We start from the raw sequence: 17,209 nt of genomic DNA, 5'->3' as shown, positions 1-17,209 counted from the left end.
AACTGAGTAAACTGCATTGAAACGATTGGAAAAAGAATAGTGACATCTTCATTAAAAAGAGCGGTGTGAGGTAGCTGAGAGGGTAGCTGGCACATTGTATACGAGATGTCCTTACTCAATGTCGGTGATTTAGAAGGAATTTTTCAACCTGTATCTGTTAACCCTTCTTCCAGGCTAGTTTGTTACAATTCCAGTAGAGTTTATGTATGGCAAAATGGTATTTTGAGAGTTCAATCAGAGGTTGGAAACACGTATAAAAGCTATGATTTAGAGGTGCCATTTACTCCAGAAGCTATGGTTTTGGATATTTCCGGTGACCTCATAGCATTCCACTCTAAAAGCGAGTTTTACGTTGTTGAAGTTAGACAAAACACAAGATTAAAAAGACATCATAAACCTGAAGCAGGGATAAAAAGACTACTATGGCATCCTTTGGCAACTTATGGGCTCTCTGTAGTTATTTTGCATGAAGATTCTTCCATTCAAATATATGATCTGAATGAATTGGACGTACCAAAGCCAACCATTTTTAATCTGAAGACGAAGTCTTTCGGGCTTTCAGATCATGTTGAAGGTGTATGTGATATTACTTTTGATACTACAGGCCTTGTACTATATTTACTCAGTTCGTACAACTTTTGCGATGTCTACGCGATATACCCTTTCCTACCGGACAACTTCACTTTAGATGGATTTGAGAATAACAAGGATGATAATGATAACAGCAGTTTGGCCGATTACATGTATCACAAATCTTTATCTCAGTTTAACAATGTTCAGAAAGAACTAAATCAATCTACAATGACTGCTGATGTGCAACAATCAGATATGCTACCGCTAAGTCACGATTTACTGAAGCAGATTCAGTTCTTTAAAAGTTTTGCTAAGAAAAATGAATCTTTGCCATTCTCAAACAAAGCTTTGACCAAAGCAACTCCACAAGGCCCATTCCGTATCAAGGGATTCTCTAAGTCATTATATGAAAAAGATGTGATAGGAATAACTAATATACCAATAAGCAAGTACCTGGGATTATTGGCTCTTCAGTTTGAGGATGGTAGCAACGTTATACTATTCCCTGATTCAGAGCCAATTATGTCTTGGACACCTCGTAATATAAACCCGTTCAACAGCTTTACAGTGATAACATCATTTCAAGCTCAAGGCTCCTGTACGTTACTAAACGGAACCAAACCAAAATTAGCCTATGTAGGTCCTAATGCTGCCATTTTTGTTGAATTACCATGGCTATCTCCACTTTCAGAATGTATTAAACTGAATGATTTCTCCTCCATTGTGGGTGTAGACTTTGATGTTAATATCACCACTATCAGTGGATCATTTTCAGGTGTTATACCGACCATCACAGCGGACGTTCTCTACGACAACCAGCATATAAAAGTCATCGAGAGCGAAGATAAAAAAGAAAGCACCCTAAGAACTCCAAAAAATTTAGATGTGAAATACACGTATAAACCAGCACTACCTACATCATCCCAGGAAATAGGAATGTTGGTTATGAAGTATAAATCGCAAGCGAAACATTTTGTGGGAGGCGTGCCGGATGAACTTGCATCTGTGCCATTTAAAAATGATAACAACGAGGATCAACTAGAGATTGTATCGAAACTATACAAAAATACAATGGGTCGTGTGAAGATGGGCCAAATGATTGCATATAGAATGTTTAACAAGCTACAGGAGCAACAAAATGAAATACACCGTCAGCTCAGGAAAACTAATAGGCTTAATGAACTAAAGGTTAAATTAGAGGGAAACCTCAGCGAATTAGAGGAAAGACATGCTGCATCAAAGGAGAAATCAAAACAGTTGAACGAGCGTTTGGATAAGCTAAAGGAGACGTTCACAAAAATTGAAAACAGTCAAAAATTGAAAACAGCTAGTATTAGTGATGCTGAAGTAGCATGGTTCAAGACAATTAGAACCCAGGTTTTAAAATTTAACGAATACGTTCATATGACGAACAACTTGCGCGAGGAGTTGGAATTTTTGGACAAGAAATTAAAGGCCATACACACTGACAAGACCGATTTGTTTTCTGATGCGGAGTTCAATGAGTTGCAACAGATGCTACTGAACGACAAAAAGGTAATTAATGCATGTGTCAGCGAGCTTACTGCGTCAGTCCAGACTCTCGAAATGTGAAATGTGAATATATTTTTATTACTATATATATTTATATATGTACATGATTTTGTTACGTTAATGTAGTAAGTAGCCCTGCTTAAAAATCTGTCACACGTCCGTTAAACGAGTAGTCGCCATGTCTCAAAGGGTCTTGCTTAGGCCCACCGATTTCTCCCGTTTCTGGGTTCTTGTCACCTTCAAATTCAGGTATGGTCTTCATAAATTCCGGAGAAAACCCTCCAACGTCATTCTTTAAGATGGGCGACTTGACAGATTCCATAGTATGATCTGTTTCAAACTGCGCATTATAAGCATCTATGGCTTCCTGTGAAGAAGCAAGCTTCTGAAGTCTCTCGAATTCTTCCTGTTCCTCCTTGGGCAAAGGTGGAGGACCGGCTCTTCTCTCTTGGAAAGTTCTTACTTGACTAATGCTAGACAAAGCTGGTCTAAAACGAACAGTTCTAAACACGTTTGGGATCCTTACAGTAGGTAGCATGCTGGATATCTTCTTCTTACTGGTTGTGATTACTAGGATATCCGCTAGATATTATAGTATCTCGATGCACTGTGTGTTACTACTAAATGTATCGAAAGACATTATATATTGATATATGTATACCTATATATATGCGATGAGTAGTTAGGTAATGATTCCGGGTGAAATCGGTACCAAACTAACGGACAATCTTGGGATACACCTTTCTCCATGTTATTCGGGTAACAGACTGAAGAAGTGAATAACAAACAACCCACACACCCGTACACCCACAAAGGCAGATCAAGTGGAACATTCGAGTGTTACCCGGGTATGCACTTTTTTTTTTTTTTTCTTACTTGGCCTTTACAGACTGCGATTTCTATGCCGAAAAAGTGTGGCTTTAGGGGAGTTTGTACCGCCTGGCAACCCACGTGACCACTGTGTCCCCATCACCACAGTTTTTCCCACCCAGCTACGTACGGAAAGGATTCGTTAGTTATCGATTTACAGCAGCTGTCATGACAAGATAACAAACATCGGAGAGAAAGCTCGCAATGCGCGGTGTTTTTGTTCTCCAGTACGTTTTGCTGTTACATTACCTTTTTTTTTTTTCGCTTCTTCCGTTTAATTGCGCATCACATTGGGTGTTGTTGTTGTTGTCGTTGTTTGACGGTGTCTCAACCGCACGTATGGAATGGAATTTGTATATAAGTTAGTAGGAGAAATGACTCTTGCGCGATGAGATCGAAAACCACTTGAGAGGCTCGATCAAGAAAAGATGGATAGGGTATTATTTGGTTGTAAATATATATTTATATAGGAAGGGAGCTAGTAACAGGATAGAGCAGCCCAGAGTGAGTGACTGAGTTAAGTTTTATCAATAGCTCATTACTAGGGTATACTAGGGTTTATGCGTAGATTCAGTACAGGCCATCATCTATTGAAAATGACACAACAATCGAAGGTTGCCGGCATTCGTGCCAACAGAGCGTTTATGGGCAACGTTCCAAAGGACGTGTGGACATTGACCAACGAAGCTGCGCATGTGGCTTCAGAAAATGAGAAGAACCGTGGTAGAGCGATCTTGAATCTTGGTCAAGGTTTTTTCTCATACTCGCCTCCAAAGTTTGCCATTGATCAAGTCGTGGAAGCTCTTAAGGTTCCATTGAACAATCAATACTCACCAACTCGTGGTAGACCAGCTCTCTTGACAGCTTTATCAAACTTTTACTCGCCAATTTACGGGGAACCCCTTAATGCGAACAATGTTACCATCACCACTGGTGCAAACGAGGGTATTCTTTCGTGCCTTGTTGGTTTGCTAAATCCCGGCGATGAAGTGATTGTGTTTGAGCCCTTCTTCGATCAGTATATCTCTAATATCGAAATTCCTGGTGGAAAAGTCCGTTACGTTCCATTGGTAGCCCCTAAGGAATTGAGCGAGAGAGTCACCACCGGTGATGATTGGAAGATAGACTGGGATATTTTGAACAACACCATTAACGAAAAGACAAAAGCAGTGATCCTAAACACGCCTCATAATCCTATTGGTAAGGTCTTCACCCGTGAAGAACTTACACAACTAGGAGAGATTTGTGTTAAAAACAATATTTACATAATTAGTGATGAGGTTTACGAGCACTTGTATTTCGGCAAGGAATTTGTACGTATTGCAACTCTCTCTAAGGAGATTGGAGATCTGACTTTGACAGTTGGTAGTGCCGGGAAAAGTTTTGCGGCCACGGGTTGGAGAATTGGCTGGGTAGTGTCAAGAAATGCAGAACTATTAAGCTACGCCTCCAAGGCACACACCAGAATATGCTTCAGTTCTCCATCGCCGTTCCAAGAGGCATGCGCACATTCCATTGAAATTGGATTGAAAAATGGATATTTCAAGGCTATGCGAGAGGAGTACAAAGAGAAGTTTGCTATTTTAACTAGCGTTTTTGACGAATTAGGCTTACCTTACACCAAACCAGACGGTACATACTTTGTTTGCGTCGACTTCAGTAAGGTTAAGATTCCCGCGGACTATCCATTCCCACAAGAATTGAACAATAGAGCTAAGGACTTTAGACTTTCGTACTGGTTAGTGAATGAATTAGGTGTCGTAGCAATTCCTCCAACTGAATTTTATATCAAGGAGCATGAGAAAGCCGCTGAAAATTTACTCAGATTTGCTGTCTGTAAAGATAACGACTACTTGAGAAAATCTGTAGAAAGATTAAGACTACTCAAGGATTATCTATAACGAAATGTGTATTTTCATTAATTGCCGATAATATGTAGTATTCCTCTTATAAGCAATCGTATGCAAATTGGTATCCTAACGAATAAAACATAGATTATACCACAAGAATTGATCCTTTACAAATACTTCGTTAATTGAGAAACAGAACAAGATTTTGATTCAAAAGAGAAATAAGAAGCGGTTTCACACCGAGTGATCAACACTTTTCTTACGTACAAATGCTACTTCTAGTAGTGAACCTTAATAAGATAGAGTAAGTACAAAATAAAAAAAAAACGAACTAATAAATCTATTGAATATAAGAACCAAAAGCAGAAAAAGTCATCCAAATCTTTCATTGCCATTTATCTTTGTCATATGATGCTGTTATTGAATTATGAACCCGTCCCATAAGGAAGTTTTCCAATGGCAGTTATCACTAAGACCTTAGGTAGGTTCTTGAAAACAAAAATGCGAGGAAATAAAATTATCGCCCTCATTTAAGGTAGAACCTCAAATTACTCACGAGGTATCTATTGGAAGAAGCCGAATTCAAATGTCAGCGGAGGTTTGAGGGAAAATATTAAAATAATAAAGTCATTGTTTAGTTGCTCATAAAACAAATGCAGCAATAACGGCCAAAATCGAAAACATACCAGCTTCAAGACTGGCAGCAACACCTTCAAATGGAGACGCCAGTGACTGAGAGCCAGTGACAGAGTTGATACCACTGGCTGGAGAACTATATATAGACCCTACCAACACCCTTGATTTCGTCGAAGTTGAGCCTGTTGAAATAGCAGTAGTGATATAAGGTTTGGTAACTTGCAAGCTAGTAACGTCAGCACCATGTTCTGTAGTCACACTGCTGGAGAGTTGATAATAAACAGTTTTAACTGTATAGGCATTATCCGAACCCTGAGAAACCTCAATACCCCACGTTGCGAGAGTACCATAAGAACTCTTAGTCTTACTCAAAGTAGTCAATGGGCAATATGTAGTGTATTCAGAAATGACACCACTGACAGTTGCAGTTACAGTCGAGACGTAGACATTAGTTGTTTGTTCGGAAGGCTTGCACTTAGGGCAAGTAGTAATAACCGTGGTGGATAACTTGGACGCAGTTGAGGTGACAACAGATCCCAAGCTAGAGCTATCAAGAGTTGCTGAATCAGGAGTGGAAGTGGAAGTGGAAGTATCAGGGTAAGAAGAAAGAGTGGAGGTAGAGGCAGAGGCAGATACAGTGATGATAGAGCCACTAGAAGAAATAGAGACATCACTTACAGATTGGCCCGCTTTGGGACCTTTGACATAAGTAGTGTCCTTGTAATAGACTGTGACATCTCTCTTGGTTAAGGACCCTGGAGCAGCTGGTAGAGTTAGAGCACCTGTGTTAGAGTAGAAATCGGCAGAACCAGAGATAATAGCCTTATATACAATTCTGATTGCAATAAAACCATCCGGAACTGCGCCTGTTAACGTGATGGAGATTAAAGAATCGGATGATTCAATGTCACCACCTGCAGACGTCAATGAGCCATTGTTGAATGCATTAGGGGCAACGAAATAAACGTTAGTGAAACTTGGTTCGAAAGAGTATCCGTCTTCTGAATTTGTAAGGAACGAGAATATGTCTGAATAGTCGCTAACTGCGATATCTATACTGTAGTACAAAGCACCACCATACACTGAAGTATACTTTTTAGAATTATCTAGAGGCATAAATGTAATAGAGTCAGAAAAAGAGCCAGATGATGTTTGAGTAGCATAGGTAACAGTTTTTGGATCTGGAATAGCCGTGATGCCAGCTTCAGTCAAAGATCCAATAACTTCTATTGTAACTGTAGAAGAATCAGGAACAGAAGTAAATTCGACAGTGAAATTATTATTGACATTGGTAATGGTACCGTAGTCGAACTCAATAGAATCTGGGAAGTTACCAAACTCAGATGGAGGAGCGAACCAAACAGAACCAGTCGCCTTGGCATCGACAGAAACGGATATGACAAAGGCACCATAACGATCGTAGGAGGTTTTCGAACCTGTCAGAGCGTTAACTATATTAACGTCTGCAACTTGTGGGACTGCATCAGAAGATGGCGTCGCGGATGTTGTCTGTGATGTTGAAGTTAAAACCACAGATGTAGTGTTCGAAAACAGCTGAGCGTTGGCTACCGTTGCTAAAAAGCCTAAGGCAGCATATTGAATAGTAGATGAGAACTTCATCGAGTCAATTAGTTTTCTATTTTGATATTGTAATTTGTAAGTTGTCGGTGGATATCTGATACTGTTAAGATTTGAGTAGCGTAATATTTTAACACAGCTAAGTGTTGCTATTGGAAATCAAGAAAGATGGCTGGAGTACACTAAAGAGTGTCTGTTTTATACTTTAATGTCCCAAGTGACAATACAGCCCAAAAAGACGCACAAACGAATACAGTCATATAATAACTTATTTCCAGCACATATTTCTACTTGGACCCTCACATCATAACACACAAGCATGTAGGATTCTCAAAATCGCGTTTAATATATTAATACGAATAAAAGGGCGGAGGAGTATAAGTTCAGATGCGCAATGTGCACGGCTTACATTTACACAGAGCAGTCAAAGGGTGGATGGTAATACTTTCTTCCTCATTTAATGCTCATTCGGTTGTGCGAGATCTGGCGTCGCGCATCATATATTTATGCAAGCAATGGAATTTGTTCCCACATACGTACGCACTCAGCAACTAACACACAAGCGAACAGCGAACATCACCTATTCCTAAAATTCTTTTTCCACTATTGCATAGAGCTGGACTGCTGCTAGTGGTGACGCTATTGACATTGGAAGTGATGAGTGTTAAACTGTTGATTAATGTAGAATATATGCATGTGAACAATAGCTGAAGTCATTGAACTCAAGACCCTGCCGCAAGTGGATATCGCACTTCTTCGTACTGTTATGATTATGGTGCGGCGGAACACAAAAAATTGCCTGCATACATTTCTAGGCAACTCCGTACGCTTCATCTATATATCTGTCTTCGCGCGCATGCATAATCCCGGATTGGGAAAATGAAGGAAAACCCGAAAGAAAAGCAAATTGTAGTGGAAATGCGCAGAATAACATGGGGACAGTAGTTTTACGACGTTACGTACCTGCATGAATATCGAACCACCAATTCTCGATGGGGTTTGTGGTTGTTTTTTTTATCTGGTTCTACTCTTGTTTCTTGCATGTTATTGTTTTTGTGCTGTTGGTGGTGTTTTGTTGGGTGTTTTGCTGTATGTATTTTGAATTTTGCTACACCCGTCGTCGCCCAGAGAGAACTATTGTGCGGAACGATTTTAAACTCATAAAATATTGGCATGCTATCGGGCGTAGAGGAATGTGACGTCGGGCAAAGCGTTTAAATGTTGAAGGAAGTCAGCAAAAGGGTAATTGTATTCGTTTCCAAAGATCGAATAAATATTCCGTCATTGGAAGTGAGGTTTCGCCAGCGAAGGTGTCGCGTTAATGAATAGGTTCAATTTGAACTTCTTTTATTTTTCTCGCATCTGTTATTATGTTTATGTGTATACTTTTCATATTCGTCACCCCTCATGAATTGTGTCTGCATTGTTTTTCAAGCTGACAAAGGATGGGCTGAAAGAAAGTTATCATGTGCATGATAATACATTCTCTGTCAAGCAAGATGGAAGCGGGATCCTTACAGTGGTATCTCTGGATTTTGAAGCATACGGACACTGAATCACCAAATGATTGCACTCTAAATATCCGCCTACAGCCAAAGGTAGATGCGGAGCAATGGATGACTCTAATATATTAATCTTGAAGTCCAGAGCTGGAATAACTTGTATCACCAATACCTTAGTACCAAAAAGCACGAACCTATTCTGTGAAGCTGGGACTATTTGTAACACTTTAGTGTCTGTCAATTTTAAGGAGCTGGACTTCCCTGTCAAATTAATATCAGCGGGACTCACGTGTACATATGTGACTTCACTTCCAATTACGTTTTTGCATAACACATTGTAGAATCTCGAGCTCCAAGATACCGTATATTCCTCATTGTCGTCTCTTGTCTTGTTTTTGGTCAATCGACAAAGATTCTTGCCCTTCAAATCGTATGTGTACTTGCTGTAGCCATTGTCAACGCTGATACGTCCGTTTTTCTTGTTCAATGCCCATAGCGGATCCCATTTTCTTACGCTCAGAATCTTCGTAGACTCAAGGGCTTTTGATTGACTCACAGAAGATGCACGTTTTCGTAATTCATAGACTCCAGAATCCGTAGAAACTAGACAGTACAATAACAAGCTGTTGCCGCTGGCGGTTTCTTCCTCATCTTGCCAATGAATTGCGTCATACCATATTCCAACGTCAGCCTCTTCCTCTGTAATTTTGGGGTTGATAGCAGCACTTTTAGAGCCCGTAGAAACCATTACTCATGAATTGACGCGTTCATAATAGCAGCAGATTGTTATATGGCTTAATTCTTTAATTAAAAAAATACGGTGTTTTTCCAAGATCTAACGAAAGCTGTTTGTTAAACTTGTTAAACCAAATTATCTTCATTTCACAATTTGACATTATGTATTTTCAAAACAAAGAAATCCAAAAGATAAAACAATAAGCTAAAAAACTAAATATAAGAACTATTTTAAGGGTGATTGGTTATATAATTATATAGAGTTCTTACTGAGATGAATCATTATTCATTCATCTCTGTAGCGCGGGTCGAAATATTTTCAGGAGGAGGGTTTTGATAGCTGTTGTAAAAGTAGTTATGAACTTTGAGTGGAGTCGCGAAAAGAGGACGTTCTTATACTTTTGGCTGTTCGGGCTTATCAACAATATTCTTTATGTCGTCATATTGTCAGCAGCGTCTGATATAATTGGGCCCAGCTTGCCTAAGTCCATAGTTTTACTGTTTGATATTATGCCAAGTTTCTTAATCAAATTAAGTGCACCGTTTTTCATTCATAAGATCCACTACGACAAGCGAATTCCAGTTTTGATTATACTTTCTGTCTTTGGTATAATGCTTGTTTCGACAAGAAAGTTATGGTTATGTTTGCCTGGGATCGTACTAGCCTCTCTATCTTCTGGTTTTGGCGAGATTACCTTCTTGCAATTGACACATTTCTTTGGTTCAAGATCTCTAACTGGTTGGAGTAGTGGCACTGGAGGTGCTGGCATCGTGGGATCATTCTCTTATTTACTCTTGACCACTTTCTTGAGACTTAATATCCAGGTATCTTTGATGCTATACGCACTGTTACCGTTCTTTTTCTTGTTGTACTTTAATGTTAACGATGAGATTTATGCCTCTCAAGATTACCAATCACTTGAAGTGCCTATAGAGGAAGATGGTATCGCTTCCTCCGAAGATCCAATTCAAATATTAAAGCCAGACCATTGGCACCATACTCTGAAAAGGTTATCCCAACTAGTCGTTCCATATATGATCCCGTTGTCTACCGTGTACTTGTTCGAGTACTTGATAAACCAGGGCGTTGCACCAACACTTTTGTTTCCAATAGACAAGACACCATTCGTCAAGTATAGAGATATTTATGTCACATATGGTACCTTGTACCAATTGGGAGTTTTCGTATCAAGAACATGGGGTCACCTACTTCCTGTCAAAAATTTGTATGTCTTCTCGATCTTACAGTTCATTAATCTCGCTGTTACAATTTGTCAATCGTATTTTTATTTCACACATTCTATGTGGTTGCTCATGATAATAATATTCTATGAAGGTTTAATCGGAGGTTCGTCGTACGTCAACTGCTTTATGAATATTTTAAAGAATGTGGATCCAAAGGAACGTGAATTCTCCTTGGGTTCTGTTTCGATTTCGGACTCATCTGGAACGCTGATAGCCGCATTTTTGGGAATATATCTTGAACCGACTCTATGTAAACACCAAATCGACACCGGAAGGCCTTGGTGCCGCATGGAATAACACTAGCATATTTCCTATAGTTATGTATTTATCATACCCCAATACTCATTCTAACCCCACTCAAAAGATCTTCGATTAGTCGTTGATTCATGTCTTTGCCATGTATAGAGCTTAAAACACCAAAACATTGGAGTAGTATGAGTTTATGTTCCTGTTTCACACCATTTTCTTCTTCACTGTTAATATATTTAGCAAAACTCATCGAAATACCTTCAACAGCATTCATAAAGTTCTTGTAGTACGGGAGAACGATTGCGTCTCGGAAGCATACCAATAATAGTTGCTCCATATCTGTAGGTATTTGTATTAAACATATGAGACAATCTGGATATACACGAGAATAGAAGCGCCCCCAAATTGCACAGAGTCGTTTTAATGCGACATTAATCACTTCCTCATTTGAATTGAGAATAAACTCATTCTCAAACTTTGAAAGACCATCCATAATCATCTTCTTGATATCCTTATTACAATCCAGTTTGAATTCCTTTTCTAAGTCAACGTAAAACCGGAATAATAGATTAAGATCTTCCAACTTAATACTTCCATCTAAGCCATGGCACATCGCATTTTCAATGACTTCTTTGCATAGCGCAGAAATGGTTCTCAATAGTGCCTTCTTTTCTGCTGGTTGAAACCCTTGATAATTCAGTTCTAAGGAATGAACATTCTTCAACAGTGAATCAATATTGATTGGTGGTGCTGCTGGTGAATCATCTTTCCTGAATATCTTGTGCCTTGCTCTTTTCATTCCCTAATGCCTTGTATATTTTTTTTTTTTGTGATGATATGTTCTTGTACTTATGATGTATATGATGTACGATGTATTTACAGTAACAGTATCCTTCCTACCAATTATGAGCAAGGGTCAAGAAGTTTACTGGTTCCTTTTTCATTTCTAGTTTTTAAGGTAAACTTTACCTCGATTCAACTTTACCATATGGATATGGCAGAAATGAGCACTGATGCTATTAGTATAATGAGTAAGTTTCTGTTACCCGCACTGTCATTCCTGTTATGATTGTAAGCGAGTCCCGTGATGAAGATGACAGTGTACTTCCACCAGTGCCAATCGGAATGATTTAAGACCGTTAGGGTGACAGCGATTTGAAGTGCATAGAGGCTTGCAAAACCAACTTTGTGTTTGTTTTCGGAGTTTGTTGGTGTGTTTTCGTTGTTAATACTTGTAGTGACACTTTCCAAGATAGTGTCCAAGCGGTACGAAATGCTGGCCAGGTCAGGCCTGAGTGATGGGGTATGGTTCAGCATTTCGCACACAAGATCAAATAATGCTGGATGAACGGGGACAAGGTCTAGAGATTCGTGCAACTCCCGCATGGAGTCTGGATTTAGCGAGAGTTGATTGATTTCTCGCTTTATAACTGACATATCTTTTGAACCAAAGGGCAACTGACCAAATATTACAAAATACAAGATCATTCCAAATGCATATATGTCTGATTTGAAGCTGAACTGTGCCCCTGTAGTTAATTCTGGAGCGACGAATTCCAGAGTACCGGTAGAACCTGTTGCATCGCGTAACTGGCCGTACAACTGCGACTCTCCAAAATCACCAATGACACATTTCGGGAAATTTTTGGTGTCCGCTGGGTCGAATTGCTCTAACAAAAGACAATTGCTAGGCTTTAAATCCCTATGAATGATACGTAACGAATGTAACTGCCTCAAACCTGTATTTATATCCTTGGCAATTGACACGATCTGGTATGTAGTGAGCCCTTTTCTCAATTTTTTGGCGTTCATCAACTTCTTTTTCCGTTCAAGACGGGTCTCTTTTCCGGAAATTTTATTAAACACTTGATATTGGATCACATCATCCAAGTTTCCACCGCAGCAGAACTGCTGCAAAATAAACATGTACGGCATCGTTGTTGGAATGTCCAAATTGGCCGGCGAACCATCGTCCTGTGTCAAAATCAACGACTCCACGGGACACCTCTCCAACCAAACATGGTTGTACGTGATCAAATGCGAGCTCTCCTCCGTCAACCGGTTCAAGAGCTTCACCTCCTTGAGGCACCGGTAGAGCCAGTGCATGTCGTCTCCAATGCATATCTTCTTCAATGCAAAAGTCCCTAAGTCGTTCTCTAAGAGCATATGTTTCACCTTATACACTACAGCACGTGACCCAGTCCCAACAACGCCAACCTGTTTGAAAAACCGCTGGTAGTAGCCTTGAACAAAGAAATCGTCAGGTATGCTCGACCTGCGCGGTCTCTCCCTGGCATGATCCTCATAGCTGCCCCTACTAGATCCTTCCTCAGCCTGTAAATACTCGAAATACGCCTGGTTGTACACTACAATTTGCCCTTCTCCGGGTTCCACATCTCTATCATGCGAATACACTACCAAAGACATTTTATGCTGCTCACTCCCCCTATCTGTTCAAACCCAAGGTTCATATTATGCATATGGGAAGTTTTTCTACCCAAATATAATAGTTAAGGCTTGCTTTACCCCAATATAACCCACCAGAGACCATCTACTTATTGTACGCTAGGTAGCTATCTCTGCCGAAAGCATTTTTATATACTGAGTGGTAAAGCTGGCACAAATTGTATATGATGATGTGCGCCCGAATGGCCCTGATTCAATTTTTTTGGTCTACGTGTTTGGGAACAGCCTTATGTAATCAGACTCCTAAGGCAAAAAGGGATCATATCTCTGGGTGTCCGGATGTCTAACCCAAATCACGTGATGTAGATTCAAAACCTTCGTTTGTCATTTGTTTGCTTGTTTGGCTGTTTGGCTGTTACCCAGACTTTAGATTCTGCTAAGTGGTTAATTGAATGTATAAAATGTACGAGCGGTTTCCTGTGCTCACATTAAAAGCAGTGTTACCCGCATATATATGGGTCTGCTGGCAGGGCAGTGGGATGTGCTTGCTCTGTTTGGCCCCCTAAAAGTGAAACTATCAGTTCTGTTCCAAATTCGAAAAAAATGCCTGCACAGATTGTCACGCCGAAATACATCAACAAAGTATATATAAACAAATAATAGAAATAAACAAATAATATTGTAATGATTTTATATATATGAAACGTAAATTGTAAACAGAGAAAAAAGTTGTTTTCTTGCGGACATTTCACGATTTATACTTTATCAACAAAAGAGATATTACTGTTGATTCCGTCTACTAACTTAACCATAGTCTCATTTCTATTACTTTGGTATTGCAATTACTGTCAGTGAATTCTCGAATATTAGTACTATTAAGGACCGAAATGCTTTTCAAACGTTTCCTTTCTATCACCCCAATTACATCACAGGCAGCAGCAACAGCTATTAAACCAAAAAGACCTCCAACGGCCTTCTCGTACTATTTCAAACAAAATGTCAAACAAATATGCGAAGCGAACAACGTCAAGACTGTTGATGCTATGAAGATTGCTGGTGAGAAATGGAGAAGCTTCTCTGAAAGCGAGAAACAAAAGTACTTTGACGAGGTGAAGCCACTTCTTGAGAATTACCAAGCACAGCTAAAAGAATTTGAAAAGAACTTGCCTCCAAAGAGACCAGCAACTTCTTTCGGTTTGTATTTGAAAGAAGTTTCTCCAGATAGAAGAGCCCAAAACCCTGGTTTGAACCAGGTTGAAATAATGAAGTTGGTCAGCAACGAATGGAAGAATATGGACGAGTCGCTCAAGAATAAGTACAGAGAGCAATTCGCCGAGCAACTGGCTGTTTACAACAAAGCGGTCGAGAAGTTTAAAAAATCAGCCTAAAGGCTATGCAAAGGTCATTAGTGCAGTGGCACAATCGCCCTAGCTGACTCTTACGTAGTAATTATTATTAGCTTTTAAGTCAAATAGAAAGGAAAAAAACTGTTCTAATAAATGTGTGTATAAAAATAAATACGTCGACATACGAAACAACTAGCACCTTTTTTGTTTTTGTTGTTGAGCTTACGTCTTTCTAGCTCCCACCTTACAATTGGCCTTGCATTCCTTGCCATGCGTCCGAATATGCTTTGCCAAATTGCTGGACTCGTTAAACCTTTTCGAACATATTGGACAGCTCAATGGTTTTTCGCCTGAATGGGCTCTTAGGTGAATTCTAAGAGATGATGATGATGAATAACTCTTCGGACATAAATGACACTTAAACGGCCTTTCTCCTGAGTGGATGCGAAGGTGTTGTGTTAAAATATCCTGGGTGTTGAAACATTTGCCGCATTCGTGGCATTTGAATGGCTTATACTTGGTGTGGACTTTTAAGTGACGTAATAGTTTCTGTCTTTGAACAAATGTCTTTTGACATCCTTGCCATTCGCAAATGTACGAACTTAAGCCCTTTGGAACGTGAACATCTTCTATATGTTCATTCAAATCTTTAGATGAGTTAAAAACGTCGCTACAACTCCGCCATTTGCATACATGAAGCTGAGATTCTTCATGTAATTGCTTATGAGCACTTGCCTGTCTGGCAACAGTACTATTATCCAAGATTTTGACATCAAAGTTGATACCATGCTTGCCATTAACATGATTGACCATGCAACATGGATCTGAGGTATTGAAGTCACAGTCCAACCACTTACAGGAAAGCATATCAGGTTCTTGCAAAGTTACATGATCTTTCAAAACATGCGTTTGTAGGTCCAGTAGATTTTCATATGGTTGTGTACAGTCGTCCCACTGACACTGAATCGGTGCATTGTTTGTATTGAATGACCAATTGAAGTTTATAGTATTTGCTGCTAGATCAGAGTTGGAGTCTGTGCTTACATCACGTGATGGACCAATACTTTGCTGGTAGTTATAACGGTGATCATGATAATGGTCACAGAAGTTATTATTGGCGTTTATGACACTACTGCTACCACTAGTAGTGGCAGTATTATAGTTTGTTTCGTCGTGGTTATGATCATTATAACCTTTCAGAGTGCTGTGTAGTAGATTCATCGATACATGGACATGATCGTCCTTTGTTGAGTCATTTTGGGGGTATTCACATTTACCTAGGAAATCATATAGATTAGAAATGCTTGATAGATCCGTTAGTATTTTCATATCAGTAGAAGTATTCAATACATGAGAATGCGAGTTGTGGTGAAAGTGAGGGGTTTCCACAGATTCATAGTTCATAAGACATTGGGAACATATGTCCTCAAATAAGGGATCATCAACTGAATTGTCTTTATCATCGCTACATTCGTCGGCCTCTATAGTTTGTTGATCTGGTATGCTGGTTGGATCTTTTTTCATCTTTGGCGTGACTTCAGTTATTTCACTAATTTTAGATTTTTCAAGGACATCTATCGTGAGTTTCGAGTAGTCCTGTTTAGTGTCCGGTATCATTTCTGACTTTATGGTGTTGAATGTGTTCGAAAGGCCATTAGTATTCTCCTGTTTCGTTGCGCCTTTAGAAACATTATCTTCATTATAGCCTTGACTAAATATAAAGTCTATGCCATTTGGACTTTCAGTCTTGAGCTTTGCTTCGCCTTGCACTTTCTCTTGTTTGAGACCCTCTTCGAGACTCTGCTCCTCGTCTTGATCTTCCTCTGAGGCCATCGGTGAATCACATGTCAATTCACAATCCAAGAAATCCAGGGAATGGTTGAATGATTTCGGTACGTTGTCCCGTTTAAAATCACAGCAAGGTTCAATCAGCTGTTGTGTAATATTTTTCTCCTGGTAAATTTGTGCCGCTGAATGCCCATCTTCAAGTGTAGATACGTCAACCTGGCCTGCCGGTACCTTCCGGCCATTTTCTCCAAATAAGTTCAAGCTATGGCAGTTTATGAACTCAAAATGTTCACAATTTTCGTACTGGGCACAATCTAGCGCATCCTGTGGCCCTACTGGTTCTGTATTCTCTGCTATATCGTTCTTGTGAATGTGTCCATGTATATACGTTAGGTTGTTGTAATTATGAATATGACCATGCACCACACCCTTGGGCAGCGACTTCCAGTCCCCATTACTCTGGACTAGCTCTTTCCCAAAATTATCACTCATTCAATACCAATGATATTCGTGGTTCGGCTGTAACAACTTACAGTATAAAGTCTTTATTCAACACAGGAAACCCTGAGTTCAAAACCTGATATTTCCTCTGTATGTATGCTTCTTGCCCTAAGTACGGTGTTGAACATATATACCCAAAATTCAGCCTAATATCCAAACTTGCTAACTTACAAGCTGACTGGATGCCATGAAGGATACCAAACTCTTGATTATCAACCTTCCATACGTTGCGTTATAATTCAGCATTGCGTGGTTGTTCATTGATTGTACTGAAAAGGTTATGAACAATATATATGTACGGCTGACTACTACAAAATAAGATTAAAAAAATATTCTAAAAAAGCATATGTCACGTGTATGCTCTTTGTCAGATAATTGTTTTACTTTCGACTCCCCC

At 39.5% G+C, this 17,209-nt stretch overlaps 8 protein-coding genes across 8 annotated transcripts; 4 read left to right on the top strand and 4 right to left on the bottom strand.

Annotated features, from left to right (window-relative positions):
- Positions 1-105: 105 nt before the first annotated feature.
- Positions 106-2,166, top strand: NUP82 (linker nucleoporin NUP82; the record flags this gene model as incomplete). The annotated part of the gene is made up of 1 exon (XM_022820039.1): positions 106-2,166. The coding sequence occupies one exon, from the start codon at positions 106-108 to the stop codon at positions 2,164-2,166; it is 2,061 nt and encodes a 686-aa protein (XP_022676542.1).
- A 79-nt stretch (positions 2,167-2,245) lies between these two features.
- Positions 2,246-2,644, bottom strand: SDH8 (Sdh8p; the record flags this gene model as incomplete). Its single annotated transcript, XM_022820038.1, has 1 exon — positions 2,246-2,644. The coding sequence occupies one exon, from the start codon at positions 2,642-2,644 to the stop codon at positions 2,246-2,248; it is 399 nt and encodes a 132-aa protein (XP_022676541.1).
- A 928-nt stretch (positions 2,645-3,572) lies between these two features.
- On the top strand, positions 3,573-4,877 carry BNA3 (kynurenine--oxoglutarate transaminase; the record flags this gene model as incomplete). The annotated part of the gene is made up of 1 exon (XM_022820037.1): positions 3,573-4,877. The coding sequence occupies one exon, from the start codon at positions 3,573-3,575 to the stop codon at positions 4,875-4,877; it is 1,305 nt and encodes a 434-aa protein (XP_022676540.1).
- A 3,627-nt stretch (positions 4,878-8,504) lies between these two features.
- On the bottom strand, positions 8,505-9,290 carry KLMA_50066 (uncharacterized protein; the record flags this gene model as incomplete). The annotated part of the gene is made up of 1 exon (XM_022820036.1): positions 8,505-9,290. The coding sequence occupies one exon, from the start codon at positions 9,288-9,290 to the stop codon at positions 8,505-8,507; it is 786 nt and encodes a 261-aa protein (XP_022676539.1).
- A 344-nt stretch (positions 9,291-9,634) lies between these two features.
- On the top strand, positions 9,635-10,819 carry YHC3 (amino acid transporter YHC3; the record flags this gene model as incomplete). Its single annotated transcript, XM_022820035.1, has 1 exon — positions 9,635-10,819. The coding sequence occupies one exon, from the start codon at positions 9,635-9,637 to the stop codon at positions 10,817-10,819; it is 1,185 nt and encodes a 394-aa protein (XP_022676538.1).
- A 31-nt stretch (positions 10,820-10,850) lies between these two features.
- Positions 10,851-11,570, bottom strand: BIT61 (HbrB domain family protein; the record flags this gene model as incomplete). The annotated part of the gene is made up of 1 exon (XM_022820034.1): positions 10,851-11,570. One exon carries the CDS (start codon positions 11,568-11,570, stop codon positions 10,851-10,853), a length of 720 nt encoding a protein of 239 aa, XP_022676537.1.
- Positions 11,571-11,752: 182 nt separating this feature from the next.
- On the bottom strand, positions 11,753-13,198 carry IKS1 (protein kinase IKS1; the record flags this gene model as incomplete). The annotated part of the gene is made up of 1 exon (XM_022820033.1): positions 11,753-13,198. The coding sequence occupies one exon, from the start codon at positions 13,196-13,198 to the stop codon at positions 11,753-11,755; it is 1,446 nt and encodes a 481-aa protein (XP_022676536.1).
- An 866-nt stretch (positions 13,199-14,064) lies between these two features.
- Positions 14,065-14,565, top strand: ABF2 (putative high mobility group protein B3-like protein; the record flags this gene model as incomplete). The annotated part of the gene is made up of 1 exon (XM_022820032.1): positions 14,065-14,565. The coding sequence occupies one exon, from the start codon at positions 14,065-14,067 to the stop codon at positions 14,563-14,565; it is 501 nt and encodes a 166-aa protein (XP_022676535.1).
- Positions 14,566-17,209: the final 2,644 nt, after the last annotated feature.

Source organism: Kluyveromyces marxianus, chromosome 5 (genome assembly GCF_001417885.1).
Source record: "Kluyveromyces marxianus DMKU3-1042 DNA, complete genome, chromosome 5".
NCBI classification, from domain to species: Eukaryota; Fungi; Ascomycota; class Saccharomycetes; order Saccharomycetales; family Saccharomycetaceae; genus Kluyveromyces; species Kluyveromyces marxianus.
The sequence above is the reverse complement of the archived record's forward strand: the minus strand, read 5'-3'. Positions and strand labels throughout refer to the sequence as shown.